Here is a 17,378-nt window from a genome sequence, read left to right as displayed (position 1 = left end):
ATTATGGATCTTTGTTGGGCTGCTGAGGGAGTTTATAAGCACTGGGCAGGAGGCTGGTTTGTTTAATTTATGGATATTACTTTTTATTCCGGGATTAGGGAGGCGAATCCAGGACTCTGGGGAAAGCGTCACTCAGACATGAAATGCGTTCAGACAGGCATAAATTAAGCCACCCCTTGGGCTTTTAATTGTGGCACTACACTTTACTTCCTGCCATGTTTTATTTAAGTTTGTTATGTATTTTTTTATTTAACAATAAAGGAGATATAATTTTATATGCCTTTCTTTGGACTCCACTTTGAGTGGAAGGATTTTTTCCAAGTGTGTAAAGTCAAGTTGAAGGTAACCATCCAAATGCTCATTGCATCACTAGGCACGATGTTAGTTAAGGGCCCCTACCTAGAACTCTGAACAGTCACGCAGACACTACACTCACGCAGAGATTTACATTCACAGTTACACACTGCCATACATATATAGAAACAGATACACACTACCACAAATATATACACAGCACATACAAACAGATACACACAGAAACACACAAACACACAGATATTTGCTACCATACATATTGCCACAACCTTATACACAGCACATACAAACAGATAAGCACACATATACACACAGCCAAACAAACATATAGATACATAGAGCTATACACACTGCCACACATATATAAGGACTGGCGAACACACATTAAATTTGGATTTAACCACCCTCCTCTTTGCCTTCTGTGCTGGAGAAGGGTGGCATCCTGTAGTCCAGTGGGGCAGACAGTAAGTCTTCCCTTCTTGCCATGGGGCAGTTCAAGTGCACCATCAAGGCAAGCCTCTTAGGTGAGTCCTACACTAACAATCTCTAATGAGTCAGAAAGGGGTATTCTTGTAAATCTACACACTTATTAACCCTCATTAGGACACAGATGGGGTGGGTTCCAGCTCTGTAACATGGCTGTTTGTTTTGCTTTTTCTTTGAAAGCAATAAGGTGAATTGTTAGTGTAGGACTCACCTAAGTGGTTTGCCTTGACGTGGCTGGTGATTTAACCCTTCAATTCCAGAGAAACTGCATTGTTAACATATTAAATATAAGACCACTGTTGTGAGATTCTGTATTTAGTGTGTGCATATTTCTTTAAATTAGTATCACAGTGAGTCTTTAGACACACGCCCTGTCAGTGATTCCCTGCACTTTAATTTGTCGTAACTTTGTATTGTTTTCCCGTTACTCTCTTGTTTAAGGAAATACTATTGTGGGTCCCACTGCCTTCCAGACAGAACTTTACATCTACATCGGCTTCAAACACTTAATACTCTGTTGGATATACAGGTAACTACTTTTGGCTTTGTACTTTCGGGACTTGACATACAGATTCCATTTTCAGTTCTGCTGGATTTTAGGTTAACGATTATTTTCACTTTGCAATTCTGCTGGATTTACTGATAGCGACTATTGGCTTTAAACACCGGACTTGCTGCATTGCTAACCGCTTACAAGTCTGCTGGAATTAACTGGATAAGATTATTGGCTTGTTACCCTAGACTTGGACTGTTCAAAAAAAAAAAAAAAATAACTTCTTATAGTAAGTTTGGGTTTTGTTTGTCTTTGTTTGGTAACAGTTTGACATAAAATATAAACATCTGAGCAAGCATTTAAGAGAGCAAAGCACATAACACATACATAACGCAGTTCTCCTCTCTCCCAGGAAGATCTGTACATACACTGATCAATGACAGCATTAAAATCAGACAGAATCCATAGATACGCTGGCTAACACTCAATATCATATATGAATTAAGAAAAAAAGTTGTTTTCAAGTATATCATGGTCCACAAAACATTGCATTGTTACAATAGGATACAATATTACAAAAAAACACAATATACAAACAATATATATATATACACATACACACACATATAAATTTAATACATAACAGGTAATAAATATTGTCAACTATTGCTCCCCCCTCCAGTGTGACCGCATCCCATGTGCAGTCCAGCCTGGGCATCCTCGGAGCAACCTGCACGTCAGTGGGGTGAGTTTATGTCATTTTGATGTATGGTACTTAATGATGTATTATTTGGTTGTATGCTGATCCTGATGAAAGTTTGTTAGAACAGACCGAAATGTTTTTTTTTAATTTCTTCCTTTTTCTGCCCTCTCCAGGTAGTATAACCACTGTTTCCTTAACTTTAAACTTGCGAACTATGCTTCCAACAGTGTCTCTAGGAACATTCACTGCCTTCACTATCTTTTTATATCCTGTTTCTGGTTTGTTTTGAATTATATCTTCTTTTAACTTTATGGACCATTCTTTTGACTTAGCCATATTTCTAACATGCAGTCAAATGTGACACTCAACAAACCGCTAGCCAGTTCAGGTATATCAAGTGTTCCAGCTCAAGCACACCTGGTGCAACTAATGAAGCCCTTGCTAAGTTGCTTCAGGTGTGCTTGAGATAACATCTGTTGTGCTGTTATGAGGGATGCTATTCAGGGGGTTTAATACTTTTAAGACTGGAGAAGTCATTATAAGTTGTATTTTTTGTTGAATTTGGGGAAACCACTTAAAACATTTGCTGTGTTGAGCTATTTCAATTGTTTTTGTTTGATTTGTTCATTGCAATAATAAACCTGATTTTCAATTTGGGGTTGAATAATTTTGATTAGAACTATATATTCTTTAAATTGTACCCTAATCAAATTGCAGTGTTCTCTAAATTATCTCATACATTCCATATAGATATATCTGAAGGCCAAAATCGTATTAATTAGCAGTTACTTAGCTTGTCTTAACCTGTTCATATGTTTAAATCCTACTTCCCCTCCAGCATTAGTTTACATAAATGCAATATTAATCATCTTCACCTCTATTCAAGAAAGACATCAAGACACCTGTATCTGAAACACATTGTAGAGCTGACTCCACGATGGATTCCTCTGAAGGGGTAACGCTACTTATTGCCCTCTGCATATCCTGCCTTATCGTGATTCTTGGTTTTAAAATTATTTGGAGAAATGGAAACCTTCCCCCAGGACCTAGACCTCTTCCACTGCTGGGAAATTTCCTTCAGCTGAGAAAGGGGATTGTAGAAACTCTCCAGAAGGTAGGACTGTGTGATTTTACAATGAGAGTTAGCAATCTTGGTATAAAAGGAATAGTTATCAAATTTTCATACAGAGTAATCAAAGCAGCAATTAATTAGGTTAATTAGGTAGTTGGTCAGATAACATAGCGTCTGACCCAACATGGCTGCTCAGCCAGATAATCAGTGACATTTTCTTTAAAAAAAAAAAAATCAAAATGCAGAATTTTTGAAAACATAACAATTTGTTAAATGTAATAAACTTTTAAAACATGAGAAGTTAAAATTAGGTGACAGTTGTCCTTTAATTAATATGATATATATTTGATGCAATAAGTAAAAGTCACACCAGAGTTCACGCAGTTGATTTTCTTCCATTACAGTTTAGTGAGCAATATGGTGATCTATACACGGTGTACTTCGGGATTCGTCCAGTAGTGGTGGTCACCGGATATAAGAGGGTGAAAGAAATTCTTATAGACAGAGGGGATGACTTTTTGGCTCGTGGGAACATGTTGGCCTTTGATGCTCTCTACAAAAATTATGGTAATAAATTATTGCTCTTTACCTTTTGTTTGCCTATTTTTTCTATGTAATTTTTCAAAGTAGACTTTAAAGAGAAAACCACTTTTGCTATATCTTTTTCTTTGCTCCTAATTCCAAGCAAAATGTAGACACTCGTGGGATAAGCATTTCAAGATTATTTTCATCATAGGAAGTATGAAAAATATTGCCCCAATCAAATGTTTGTCTCCAAATGAGATTTGAGATTTGTTATTTTTTTGAATTTATTCCACATTATTTTTTTTGTGTAGTGTAAAATCTTTTATGCACTGCGGAAATTATAAAAATTATCTTTATATTCCATCATTAAAGGACTATGGTCTGACCATGCAATATCCTGTATTTCTTATGTATATAAGATACAGCATGGTCACGTTTCCCAAAATAAAATCTATTCTGGAGTAAGGATTAAATGTTCTAGAATAACATGTATAATCTAAATATGTTGGATGAAATATTTTCCATTTATCTCATATATGATTGTTCAGTTTTGCAGTTTGTTCTAATCTTTTTTCTATTTTTCCTATCATTCTGGCTTTTTCTATCTCTTAGCTGGTCAACTACACAATTGAAATCCCCCATAATTAGTACCAGCCCTATCTGATCAGCTCTTTTTTTTTTTTTTTGAAGACTTACATAGTTACATAGTGTTACAAATTGCTATTTGTAACTGGCCCTTTAAATGAGAAATTGCCCTGCTTCCCTGGATTGTGGAGAAGCCTATTTGCCAGCCTCCTGCCTCATGACTATGGCCCCTGGAAGATTGTGCCCCTGAAAATGTATTAACTTTTATTGGGTGTGTATGGCCCTTTAAGAACCGTCTGGGGACATATTGTGACTTTGCTGAACAATGCCCCTTTAAGACTATGTCCCCAGACCTGTAAAATAACTTGCCCCTGGCTCTCTCCCACTTGGTTCAGTAAATAGGGCTTACTGAACCAAGTACCACACAGGCGGACCACCCAGAAGTTAAAGTATGCAGGCAATTTACCTCCCAGGATGTGAGGTTACTGCAGGTTAATTGCGAGCGCTGGGTGGCCGCCATTCGGCAGCCGAACACGTGGCGGCGGCCATTTTAGTCATTCGAATGTGGTCAGCGGTGTATGCTAAAGATTCTGTGGAACCAAAATCGGCTACACATTTTGCCGAACACCGCTGACCCTTACCTTCTCCTACACTTCGTTTTTCAGCTCCAGAGACTAAGTCCCGTTCGAAATGGGACTTAGTCGTTTTTTCGGCATGAAATTGACCGGCCTCACAGCCCAAATCTATGGAACTGTTTTGGGCAGGAAATTGTGCTTGCGGTCGGTCATAAAGGACTTCCAGCTAACTTTTGATCCACTGGAGGGATTTGGCTGATTTTTGGAAGTGTTTATGTTTGATGTATGCTGAGTCTGAATATGTGCTTTTTATTGAATGTAAATTGAATGTATGGTTTTAAAGTTACAGTGTGTGTGTAAAAACTGTATTTTTATTGTATGTAATAATTGGTTTAAATGTTTATCTGAGGGGTGGGAATGTGTGGGTTGCACCAGATGTGTGATTGGTGATTTTATGCCTCCCCCTGGGAGTGTCCTATTTGCATGTAACCTCAATAAAAGCCAGGCTGGGTGTTCCAGCATCTCAGACCTCTTCTGACCCTCAATACGTAGCCTTGTCTCGTTATTGGAGGGAACTGCTATATCACACTGGGGATTGCTATGCTCTGCATATTCCCCTGAGCTTTCAATCACTTTGCTCTTTTAAGAGCTTGTTCCTGTTACGCTCTCCTGGAGGAGAGGTCTTCCCCACACGGTCCTGGAGGACAGAAGCCGATCCAGGGTGGAAGGAAGACGGCGCGGCTCCAGTTAAGCTACGGCGGTTGTGGAGCCTGCGGTGGCTGTGGTGTCCGGTGCGGTGCTTGTGGTCCTCGGCGCAAGCTAGGAAGCGTCCATCAACGGAGGGTACTCGGTCGGAGTACACGGAGCTCCGTTACACATAGTTACATAGTTAGTTACATAGTTACATAGCTGAAAAGAGACTTGCGTCCATCAAGTTCAGCCTTCCTCACATTTGTTTTTTTGCTGTTGATCCAAAAGAAGGAAAAAAAAAAAAACAGTTTGAAGCACAATTTTGCAACAAGCTAGGAAAAAAATCCTTCTTGACCCCAGAATGGCAGTCAGATTTATCCTTGAATCAAGCAGTTATTACCCTACATTGAAAGATTATATCCTTGAATATTCTGTCTTTGCAAGTATGCATCTAGTAGCTGTTTGAACATCTGTATGGACTCTGATAAAACCACTTCTTCAGGCAGAGCATTACACATCCTGATTGTTCTTACAATAAAAAAACATTTTACTGTATATATAAATATATATACATTTTATTGTTGCTTTATTTGGTGCGTAAATATTGACTAGTGTAAATAACTTGTTGTTTATTTCACATATTAAGATAATATTTTGCTCCTTCTGGATCTAGTTCATAAAATTTAATGATTACGGAAACATTTTTTGCAAAGATAAATGCAACGCCCCCTTTTTTAATTTTTTAAGGCTGCACTTATAATAATGAGGTTTCTTGATGGATTTATTGTCTTTTCCTTGGCTTTTGTCCAGTGGATTTCTTGCAGGGAACAAATTTGAACCCAATTTTTTTATGAAAAAATCTACAATTATAGACCTTTTACATGGTGTGTTAATCCCCTGGGCATTTATAGAGATCAGCTTAATTTATGGTTTCTTTTTGATTTTTGCGTCTCTTTCTCTCCAAGTATTACCATATATATATAAAATAAAAAAAACCCTCCTTTATTAGTGTTTATATAAAAATAAGACGGCTTTGTAACGGATCTCCTGGCACCCCGACTGGGTACCTTCCGTTGACGGATGCTCCAAGTGCTTCCCAAGGGCTCCAAGCACTCCACTAGACACCATAACCACTGCAGACCCCACAAACCGCCGCAACTTGGTTGGGGTCTCCCGTATTCCACCCACTCTGGACCCAAGGCCAGGATCCAGCTTCCAGAGAGCAGGGACAGGAACAAGCTCTTACACTGGGGTGTATAGTGATTATAGCAATCCCCACAGTGTAGGTAGTTCTCCAATCCCCCAAACATGAGCCAAGACTTCATGAAGGGTACAACAAGTCTGAGGCTTTATTGGTACAGGTTTACTTATATACAATTCCTTAGGCCAGAGGCACACCCCCTGGACCTGATGGAACACAGGCACACAAAGAACACAAACCAATCAGAACAATACAATAATGTCCGACACTCCCACTTACAGCACACAATCCCTCCCCTCTGCCTGTGATACAATTAGGTTGCTAATACAATAACCTAATTATCCACAGGCAGAAAAACACACATTTTCCCCAAAGTCCAGCAAGCACCCCAAAACATAACCCCATAAATATATATATATATATAGGGTTCCAGGCTTTTTTTATTCATTTGTTCTGATACTCCTCTGATTCTTAAATTATTCCGTCTTGACCATTCTTCTTATTCAATTTATCCTCCATGTCAGCCATCTTTTTCTCTAGCGCCAGATGTTCTTCTTTGTAGATGTTTTCCTTATGTTCTAGTCCATTTAATTTTTCTTCTATTCCTAGGAATCGTTGGTTAAGAGTCAGCAGTTCTTTCTTGATGTCTATAGTATTTGCTTGAATTTCTTCTCTTAATTTCCCGAATTGTTTGTCTAGGTGTCTGAGTAAATCGTCATATTCACTTCTTGCTTCTCTTTGACTTAATTCTTGGGTTTCTTCCCTTTTCATTTTGTTAATACCTTCTTCTAGAGGGATATTAGAGAGAGTCGATTCCTCCAGGTTTGTTTTATTAATTGTCGGATTTGGTGAAAAAAAGGAAAGGCATTTTTCTGTTTTGTTTTCAGGCTTTTTTTCTTTTTTTTTAGATGCTTGCCGATAAGTTTGTTTATTCTTTTCCTATAGGATATTTTTCCTTTTCTGTGTCTTAATATTTAGTTTCCTATGTTTTTCCAACCTAACCTAGATGCTTCTCTTTTACACTGTCACCTCTCTGTCCTGATACACCTTTATATTTGTTTTTTGTTATAGTAGTATGACACAGGGAAGTTAATCACCTACCCACAAGTTAGGCACTAAAGCAGACACGCATATCTACTCCTTGCTATGGGAGAGAGTTAAATAAATTAGATAGCTTTTAAATCAATTATGGCCCCCTGTGTGCTGCTCTCTATTTGCCCTTCACTTCCACCTTTCTTTTATGGGTCAATTAGCTTTATAATATCCCCTGCATTATAAACTAACAGTGAATACCTAAAATATTGTTTCTGTTAACCCCTGCAGTGTAACTTAGAAGTATGTAGAAACGAATAACCGTCTATTGCCACTTATCTTGTAGAGTTATGCCCCAGTTTACAATCTCCGTCTGTTGCCGGTGTTTATACACGCATTAGGTACACTCTCCCCTGCCGGGCTCCTTTCAATCTTTCCACCGCGTTGACCGCCTGCAGTTCTGCCTGCTGTATCCTCCTCCGTCACGCGGCACCAGGCCCTACCCTCCCAGTGCTCCGAGAGGTATCCTGGATAGCACTGCTGCTTTATTCGGGACAGGTCCTTTCCTCCCGTTTGGCTCCCCCGATCGATACCTCAGACGCATTCTAGGAGGATGCAGCTGTACATCCTACGTCATCTCGCTCCACTCCCTACACCCACTAATCTCATGATATGATATAAACATTTAAATACATAAAGGGAATCAACACAGTAAAGGAGGAGACTATATTTAAAAGAAGAAAAACTACGACAACAAGAGGACATTGTCTTAAATTAGAGGGGCAAAGGTTTAAAAATAATATCAGGAATTATTACTTTACCGAGAGTGTAGTGGATCCGTGGAATAGCCTTCCAGCTGAAGTGGTAGAGGTTAACACAGTGAGGGAGTTTAAGCATGCGTGGGATTGGTATGACATATCCTACATATAAGATAAGGCCAAGGACTAATGAGAGTATGTAGAAAATTGGGCAGACTAGATGTTATCTGCCATCACATTCTATGTTTCTATATACCGTATATACTCGAGTATCAGCCGACCCGAATATAAGCCGAGGCCCCTAATTTTACCCCAAAAAACTGGGAAAACTTATTGACTCGAGTATAAGACTAGGGTGGGAAATGCAGCAGCTGCTGGTAAATTTCTCAATAAAATTAGATCCTTAAAAAATTATATTAATTGAATATTTATTTACAGTGTGTGTATAATGAATGCAGTGTGTGTATGAGAATGCAGTGTGTGTGTATGAGAATGCAGTGTGTGTGTATGAGAATGCAGTGTGTGTGTATGAGAATGCAGTGTGTGTATGAGAATGCAGTGTGTGTATGAGAATGCAGTGTGTGTATGAATGCAGTGTGTGTGTGTATGAGTGCTGTGTGTGTGTGTATGAGTGCTGTGTGTGTGTGTATGAGTGCTGTGTGTGTGCATGAATGCAGTGTGTGTGCATGAATGCAGTGTGTGTGTATGAATGCAGTGTGTGTGTGTGTATGAATGCAGTGTGTGTATGTGTGTGTGTAATGCAGAGTGTGATGCAGAGCCTTGGTGGGGGGTGGGCATTTTTATTTTTTAATTATTATTTTAATATTTTTTTTGTTTCATTACATTTTTTTATTATTATTATTTTTTTATTTTATTATTTTTTATTTTATTATTATTTTTATTTTATTATTTTTATTATTTGTATTATTATTAATATATATACATTTTTTTCGTCCCCCCTCCCTGCTTGCTAGCTGGCCAGGGAGGGGGGCTCTCCTTCCCTGGTGGTCCAGTGGATGGGCACTGTGTAGGAGGGGGCTGTGGGGGCTGCAGAGAGATGTTACTTACCTGTCCTGCAGCTCCTGTCAGCTCTCTCCTCCTCCGCCGGCCCGTTCAGCTCTTCTGTCAGCTCACAGTGTAAATGTGAGCTGACAGAAGAGCTGAACGGACCGGCGGAGGAGGAGAGAGCTGACAGGAGCTGCAGGACAGGTAAGTAACATCTCTCTGCAGCCCCCACAGCCCCAGTCTGTATTATGGCAATGCAAATTGCCATAATACAGACAATTGACTCGAGTATAAGACGAGTTGGGGTTTTTCAGCACAAAAAATGTGCTGAAAAACTCGGCTTATACTCGAGTATATACGGGTATTTCTTATATATATACCTTTTGGCATAATCATATATTGGATAAGTATTCTTTGCTTTATGATATTTGGGATATATTTAGGGTGGATCTTTTGATCTATCAACTTTGTTGTGCTATAATCTGATTACAATATTTCCAATACACATATACAGACTTTTGTTTTTCTATATGCATGGTCGATATGACATTCCAAGCTGGAGTCCACACACATGTCCACACACAACACCATTTACATGTCACTTCTGAAAGGTCCATGCATTCCATGGTGGAACCCACGGCATGTACCAATCATCTGGCTCCCAATTAAAGAAGGAAAAGACTTCAAATTACAGAGGAGAAGCAATACAAAGGGTGTTATTAAAAGCCGGACCCATGATCCCCTGAGAAAGGTTTACAATAAGACGAAACGCGTTGGGGCTGTGCTGTTATTTATTTTATTATTTATTTTGGTTAATTTTATATATTTATTTATTGAAGCCACTTCTACATCTTATACTTGGTGGATAAATTTACCATCCTTCTATAGAGAAGCGTATACCATACCATAGATGATGTGCTTGTTTTTATATCTTCCTTGTAAGTGCAACCATTATTATTACTGTAACGGATCCACTGGCACCCCGACTGGGTACCTCCGTTGAAAGATGCTCCTAGCGCTTCCAGAGGACTCCAAGCACTCCACCAGACACCATAAGCACCGCAGGCTGCAGCTATCTCCCTTCAGAACGAAGCAGGAACAAGCTCTTACAAGAGCTCAGTGATTATAGCAAGGGAATATGCCTAGCATAGCAATCCCTTGTAGCAGATTCCCCCAATAAGAGACAGGACTCAAGTTGAGGGTAAAAATAGAACTCTCTGGTTGCTAGCTTGCAGCCCTTTTTATTAGGTGCTCCCATGAAGGGGAGGGACACACACAGTAACGTACATTAACCAATCACACAATAGTTACATCCCACACATAGCCCTCCCCTCTACCTGTAAACTAATTATCTGTACACACAGGAAAATACAATTATCATAGGTAGGGAAAATACAGTTTTTACACAACATTCATAACTCCCAAAATATACATCACATTCGCATAAAAATACATATTCACAATCAATCCATTCAGGGGAACAACATTCTCAAAAATCATACGAATTGGACCAGGGGTTCAAAAGTTAGTACAAATGTGCATTTGACCTTCTGGAAGCATGGTTTTACAGGGCCCTCTATCCTCGAGACAATGGGGGGAAGTAATCTAATTATCCAGGACTAGAGGCAGACTCCATTAACCACATGGTTGCAAAACGACATAAAACACTTTAAAATACATAAAGTCACATTTTACACATAACACACAGACATTTCACATATCCCCAGATAGCTCAGGTCTGAGTGCACATTATTAGGTGAATGGCACTCAGACTAACCGAATACAGTTTAATCGCCATGGAGCCAAAGTCTTTAATCACACGAATAGGCTCCATGGCATAGCTATCTGGGTTACCACAGCTCACACAGGGCAAGTACCAAATGACCCCACTGTATTTAAAGGGCCAGAATGAGTGACATACACTCTGGTATGGCCGAATACTGTTTTTAAAGGGCCCAATCTCCCAGGGCCATAGTCCAAAGGCAGCAGGCGGGCAGCCAGGCTTCTCCAAAGCAATGTGGCGAGATTGCTCTCGTCACAATTACATTTATTGGTTTTAAAATATATTTTGTGGTTTTAGTTTTATTTACCAGTACCATTATATATATATATATATATATATATATATATATATATATATATATATATATATATATATATATATATATATATATATATATATATATATATATATATATATATATATGGAATTACACCCAAGAAGCTCTGGACCAACAGGAAGAAAGGCTTTTATATTTGTCTGTCTTGTAAGTGCACTAATTTAGTGTGTTTTGTTCTACATTACTCTTTGTACAGTTTATGGTTGTGTTTTTCCAGTGTTACCCATCCTTGCATAAGATTTTTTGGAACTTGGGATTGATCTACTTCATGTTTCTATATTGATTTGTAAGTTTTTATATCATTAGGTGAAGGGAAATTTTTGACCTCTCTCTTTTTTGTTTATTCACTCTGAATGTGTTAAAAATTATAGGGTTGTAGGTGAGCACACTTTTTAGAGGGGGATATTTTATTTGCGGTGTATACCGATAGTTATTTTGGTTTTACACTCTAGCTTATGTATGCTGCCTATATTTTTTCTCTTGGCCAATAATATTAAATCTGCTTAGCTAAAGAACTGTGTAATCAGTGTATTATATTTTTACCATTACATCCTTTACAAACTAGGAATAGCTTTTACCAGCAATATGCACCGATGGCGAGAACTCCGACGCTTTTCTCTCTCTGCCTTACGAGATTTCGGGATGGGGAAGAGAAGCACAGAAGAAAGAATTCTGGAGGAAGCCACTTGTCTGGTTGCAGAGTTAAAAAGAACCAAAGGTTTGAGAAACGAGAACGTATTCTATGAAAATGTTTTGAGTCCAACTAAAACAGGACAAAATAAAAGAGACAGTTTAATTTCTTCAAACTAAGGCCTTGATATAGCAAGTTTCCAAATAATTCAATACCGTTAGAAAATCTATCCAAATGAATTATATACAGAAGTCACCATCAAGAACTATAGGATTTTTTGTAGATAAATCATTTTGAAATATTTCCAACAGTATTGCATTGTTTGGAAAACATATTATTAGAAAATACTCTTAAGTAACATAAATAATTACTGATAGAAATCCTGAAATCATCTATGTAATAACACAACTGGGAAAATATTTTTTTTTTTACTTAATAACTTGTTCTTAATGAGGAATGAGGATAACCTGAGTGAAAACTGGAAAAAAAACTCAACACGTTTAGTTAAAATATCTTTTTAGCAATATATTTCAATTTGGCTAATTTGGTCTTATTTTACAAGTTGTCATCAGCTCAGTTCAACCCAAAATCAAGTGATAAATCCAAATGCATTTATATATTCATTTACATAACTATAGTTTACTCTGCAATATCTGTGGTGCTTTTTGTAACATGTCCAAGAAAACATACAATTTTAGAATAACAAAATAGCAATTTTTATACATGATCTGTTTTAATATGGAAGGCTTCTGTCCTCCCCGACAGCTGAGTTACATAGAAACATAGAAACATAGAATGTGACGGCAGATAAGAACCATTCGGCCCATCTAGTCTGCCCAATTTTCTAAATACTTTCATTAGTCCCTGGCCTTATCTTATAGCTAGGACAGCCTTATGCCTATCCCACGCATGCTTAAACTCCTTTACTGTGTTATCCTCTACCACTTCAGCTGGAAGGCTATTCCATGCATCCACTACCCTCTCAGTAAAGTAATACTTCCTGATATTATTTTTAAACCTTGGCCCCTCTAATTTAAGACTATGTCCTCTTGTTGTGGTAGTTTTTCTTCTTTTAAATATAGCCTCCTCCTTTACTGTGTTGATTCCCTTTATGTACCGTATTTTTCGCTCCATAAGACGCACCTCACCATAAGACGCACCTAGTTTTTAGAGGAAGAAACCCAGAAAAAAAATATTCTGAACAAACTGTCCCATAGTGTTTCTTACTATGGGACAGTTTGTACAGAATATTTTTTTTCTCCCCTGTCCCATAGTGTTCCCCCCTCCCATAGTCTTCTCCTCTCTCCCATAGTCTTCACTCACCCCCTCCCCATAGTCTTCACCCACCCCCTCCCCATAGACTTCACCCACCCCCTCCCCATAGTCTTCACCCACCCCCTCCCCATAGTCTTCATCCACCCCCTCCCCATAGTCTTCATCCACCCCCTCCCCATAGTCTTCATCCACCCCCTCCCCATAGTCTTCATCCACCCCTCCCCATAGTCTTCATCCCCCCATCCCCATAGTCTTCATCCACCCCCTCCCCATAGACTTCATCCACCCCCTCCCCATAGTCTTCATCCCCCATCCCCATAGTCTTCATCCACCCCCTCCCCATAGACTTCATCTCCCCCTCCCCATAGTCTTCATCCACCCCCTCCCCATAGACTTCATCCCCCCATAGACTTCATCCCCCCCATAGACTTCATCCCCCCCATAGACTTCATCCCCCCCTAGACTTCATCCCCCCCATAGACTTCATCCCCCCCATAGACTTCATCCCCCCATAGACTTCATCCCCCCCCAATAGACTTCATCCCCCCAATAGACTTCATCCCCCCCTCCATAGACTTCATCCCCCCTCCCCATAGACTTCATCCCCCCCTCCCCATAGACTTCACCCCCCCCTCCCCATAGACTTCACCCCCCCATAGACTTCACCCCCCCATAGACTTCACCCCCCCCATAGACTTCACCCCCCCCATAGACTTCACCCCCCCATAGACTTCACCCCCCCCATAGACTTCACCCCCCCCTCCCCATAGACTTCACCCCCCCTCCCCATAGACTTCATCCCCCTCCCCATATTCTTCTCTCCCATACTGTCCCCCTCCCCTTGTCCCATAATTACTTACCTGTCTTGTAGCGTTGGCCGGCAGCACAGGGCGCACTGTGGTAGTGGAACTTGAATTTCATGTTCCGTTTCCGGCGGGACTGAAAGGAAGTGCGCACTCAGCTTGTGCACACTTCCTTTCAGTCCCGCCGGAAACCGGAACATGAAATTCAAGTTCCACTACCGCGGTGCGCCCTGTGCTGCCGGCCAACGCTGCAAGACAGGTAAGTAAAGCTTCATATTCGCTCCATAAGACGCACAGACATTTCCCCTCACTTTTGAGGGGAAAAAAAGTGCGTCTTATGGAGCGAAAAATACGGTATTTAAATGTTTCTATCATATCCCCCCTGTCTCGTCTTTCCACCAAGCTATACATGTTAAGATCCTTTAACCTTTCCTGGTAAGTTTTATCCTGCAATCCATGAACCAGTTTAGTAGCCCTTCTCTGAACTCTCTCTAAGGTATCAATATCCTTCTGAAGATACGGTCTCCAGTACTGCGTACAGTACTCCAAGTGAGGTCTCACCAGTGTTCTGTATAATGGCATGAGCACGTCCCTCTTTCTACTGCTAATACCTCTCCCTATACAACCAAGCATTCTGCTAGCATTTCCTGCTTCTCTATTACATTGTCTGCCTACCTTTAAGTCATCAGAAATAATCACCCCTAAATCCCTTTCCTCAGATGTTGAGGTAAGATTTTGACAGGTGTACCTCCCCAGTCAAAGTCCTTGCAGCTGATCACCAATAAAATATATTTTTTTTTATCGAACATTGATTATTGATTAGTATACAAAGGCTATTTTGTCATAAGAGTTGTTTTTACTTTCTATAATCTATAACAAATCAGATTTCTTTACATTTGTTACAGGAGCCGTTCTGGATCCTCGGGAATATCTGAGCAAAGCTGTTTGCAATGTTATTTTCTCTCTAATGCTTGGAAATCGCCAGGACTATGAGGATGAGGAGCTCATTAACGTCATAAACCTGATGAACAAAACATTTTTAATAGTTAGCTCACGATGGGGACAGGTAAGAGAGGAAATGGTCCATAATATGCCTCAGTGGAATTATAACATTAGCATATTGTCCACCAACTAAATGACAGGTGATAACGTGTTTTCAAAGGCATTCATTATTTTTTCTATGTTCTGGATTTGTAACATTTAGTAAACATAACAGTTCAACATAAACTATTCTTTATAGGAAGCTAAACAAACATTGTCACATCAATGCTTTTGCCAATATATGTAGAATACATTCATGGCAATGTATGGGAAATGTCTTGACCTGAAAATTAATTTCTACCAACCAGAGGTGGTCAATGAAGTTTAGAGATGGTTTCTACTTTCACAGTTAATACAAATATACATCTGCATATATAAATATATATATATATTTACCTTGAATAAAGGTGAAGCGGGAGTATTGGAAAAAATAAATATAAGACGTTTATAGAAGTCTGTTAGAAAGTCAGAATCTACATTTAGTCCTTTGTTTATGGTGTTAAAATGTGTAATTATTTTTATCTTAAATGTCTTCCATTCATGAGAGAATTTCATAGACAAAGAATTCTCTGAAAAGTTTCTCCTGCCCTTAAGACAGAAAGAGAGACCCATAGCAGTAGAGGCTATTGATGGAAGACCTCTTGCCCAGCCTCTCATCACACACGAAACTCTGCCAATCACTGTCTCAGTGGGTATTCTACACTCTGAAGAGATGGTTTTTCAAATCCATTTACCTACATGTCAGATAATACTCTGTTTCCCTTGGCTCCAGAAACACAATCCACGTTTAGATTGGGTTGAAGGAGAAATTGTGAGTTCGGGTGAGAGATGTAGAGGTGTTTGCTTAAAGCAGATACCACGCCCAATTGGTACCATCAATGTTCCCATTGCACCTCCCCTGACCACACAAATTCCACCGCAGTATTTGGACTTAAAAGAGGTGTTCAACAAGGCCCAGTCGTAGGCCCTATGACTGTGCCATAAATCTATTACCAGGTACTATGCCTCCTAAGGGAGGAGTGTATGCTCTATCCCCCCAAGAAAACCTTTGTTTAGATGATTATATAAAGGATGCTCTCAGAAAGGGTCATATCCGTAGGTCCTGCTCATCCGCCGGGGCTGGGTTCTTCTTCATTTCTAAAAAAGGAGACCTTTGCCTCTGTATAGACTATAGGGGTTTGAATAGGATTACGATAAAAAAGCCTATCCTATTCCCCTTATATCTGAACTATTCGACAGGTTGAAAGGAGCTTGAATCTTCACTAAGCCCGATCTCAGAAGTGCGTACAACCTAGTCAGGATTAAGGACGGTCACGAGTCGATGACCGCATTTAATACTAGAATGGGACATTACGAATACCTGGTTATGCCGTTTGGATTATGCAACGCTCCAGCGGTATTCCAGGATTTTATTAACAATGTCCTAAGAGAGTACCTCCACATGTTCGTTTTAGTGTACCTAGACGACATTCTCATCTATTCCCCAGACCTAGAGACACATCACGAACATGTGAGAATAGTACTCAAAACCCTGTTGAAAAACGGTCTCTCAGATCAGTTTGAGAAATGCCAGTTTGACCAAACGGAGATACAATTTCTTGGATATGTTATATCTCCGTCCGGTTTCAAGATGGACCCTCACAAGCTGGAAGCAGTCTTACAGTGCCCGTTGCCCAAAGGCCTTAAAGCTACACAACGCTTCATAGGTTTTGCGAACTACTACCGCAAATTTATTAAAGGGTTTTCTTCTGTAATTTCTCCTATAACCAACCTAACCAAAAAGGGAGCAAATTGCAAATCATGGCCCAAAGAAGCAAGAGAGGCATTTGAACAGTTAAAATCTTTTTTTTCATCAGCACCTGTCCTGACTCATCCTGATCCAACCAAGCCATTTATTCTAGAAGTAGAAGCGTCAGAAACAGGAGTAGGAGCCATTCTGTCTCAAAGAGAAAGTCATGATGCGCCTTTACATCCCTGTGGATTTTTCTCTCGCAAACTCACACCTGCAGAGAGAAATTATGACATCGGGAATAGGGAGCTTTTGGCCATTGTACTTGCCCTTAAGGAA

At 39.6% G+C, this 17,378-nt stretch overlaps 1 protein-coding gene across 1 annotated transcript in view; it reads left to right on the top strand.

Moving 5' to 3' along the window:
* Positions 1–1,198: 1,198 nt before the first annotated feature.
* Positions 1,199–17,378, top strand: part of LOC134572281 (cytochrome P450 2G1-like) — a 73,323-nt gene continuing 57,143 nt past the window's right edge. Inside the window, exons 1-5 of the mRNA XM_063431150.1 lie at positions 1,199–1,330; positions 2,884–3,111; positions 3,474–3,636; positions 12,126–12,278; positions 15,175–15,335. Coding sequence (XP_063287220.1) covers positions 2,935–3,111; positions 3,474–3,636; positions 12,126–12,278; positions 15,175–15,335 — 654 coding nt within the window. The 5' untranslated portion in view covers positions 1,199–1,330; positions 2,884–2,934. The remainder of the gene's footprint in view (positions 1,331–2,883; positions 3,112–3,473; positions 3,637–12,125; positions 12,279–15,174; positions 15,336–17,378) is intronic.

This window comes from Pelobates fuscus, chromosome 9 (genome assembly GCF_036172605.1).
Source record: "Pelobates fuscus isolate aPelFus1 chromosome 9, aPelFus1.pri, whole genome shotgun sequence".
NCBI classification, from domain to species: domain Eukaryota; kingdom Metazoa; phylum Chordata; class Amphibia; order Anura; family Pelobatidae; genus Pelobates; species Pelobates fuscus.
The sequence above is the reverse complement of the archived record's forward strand: the minus strand, read 5'-3'. Positions and strand labels throughout refer to the sequence as shown.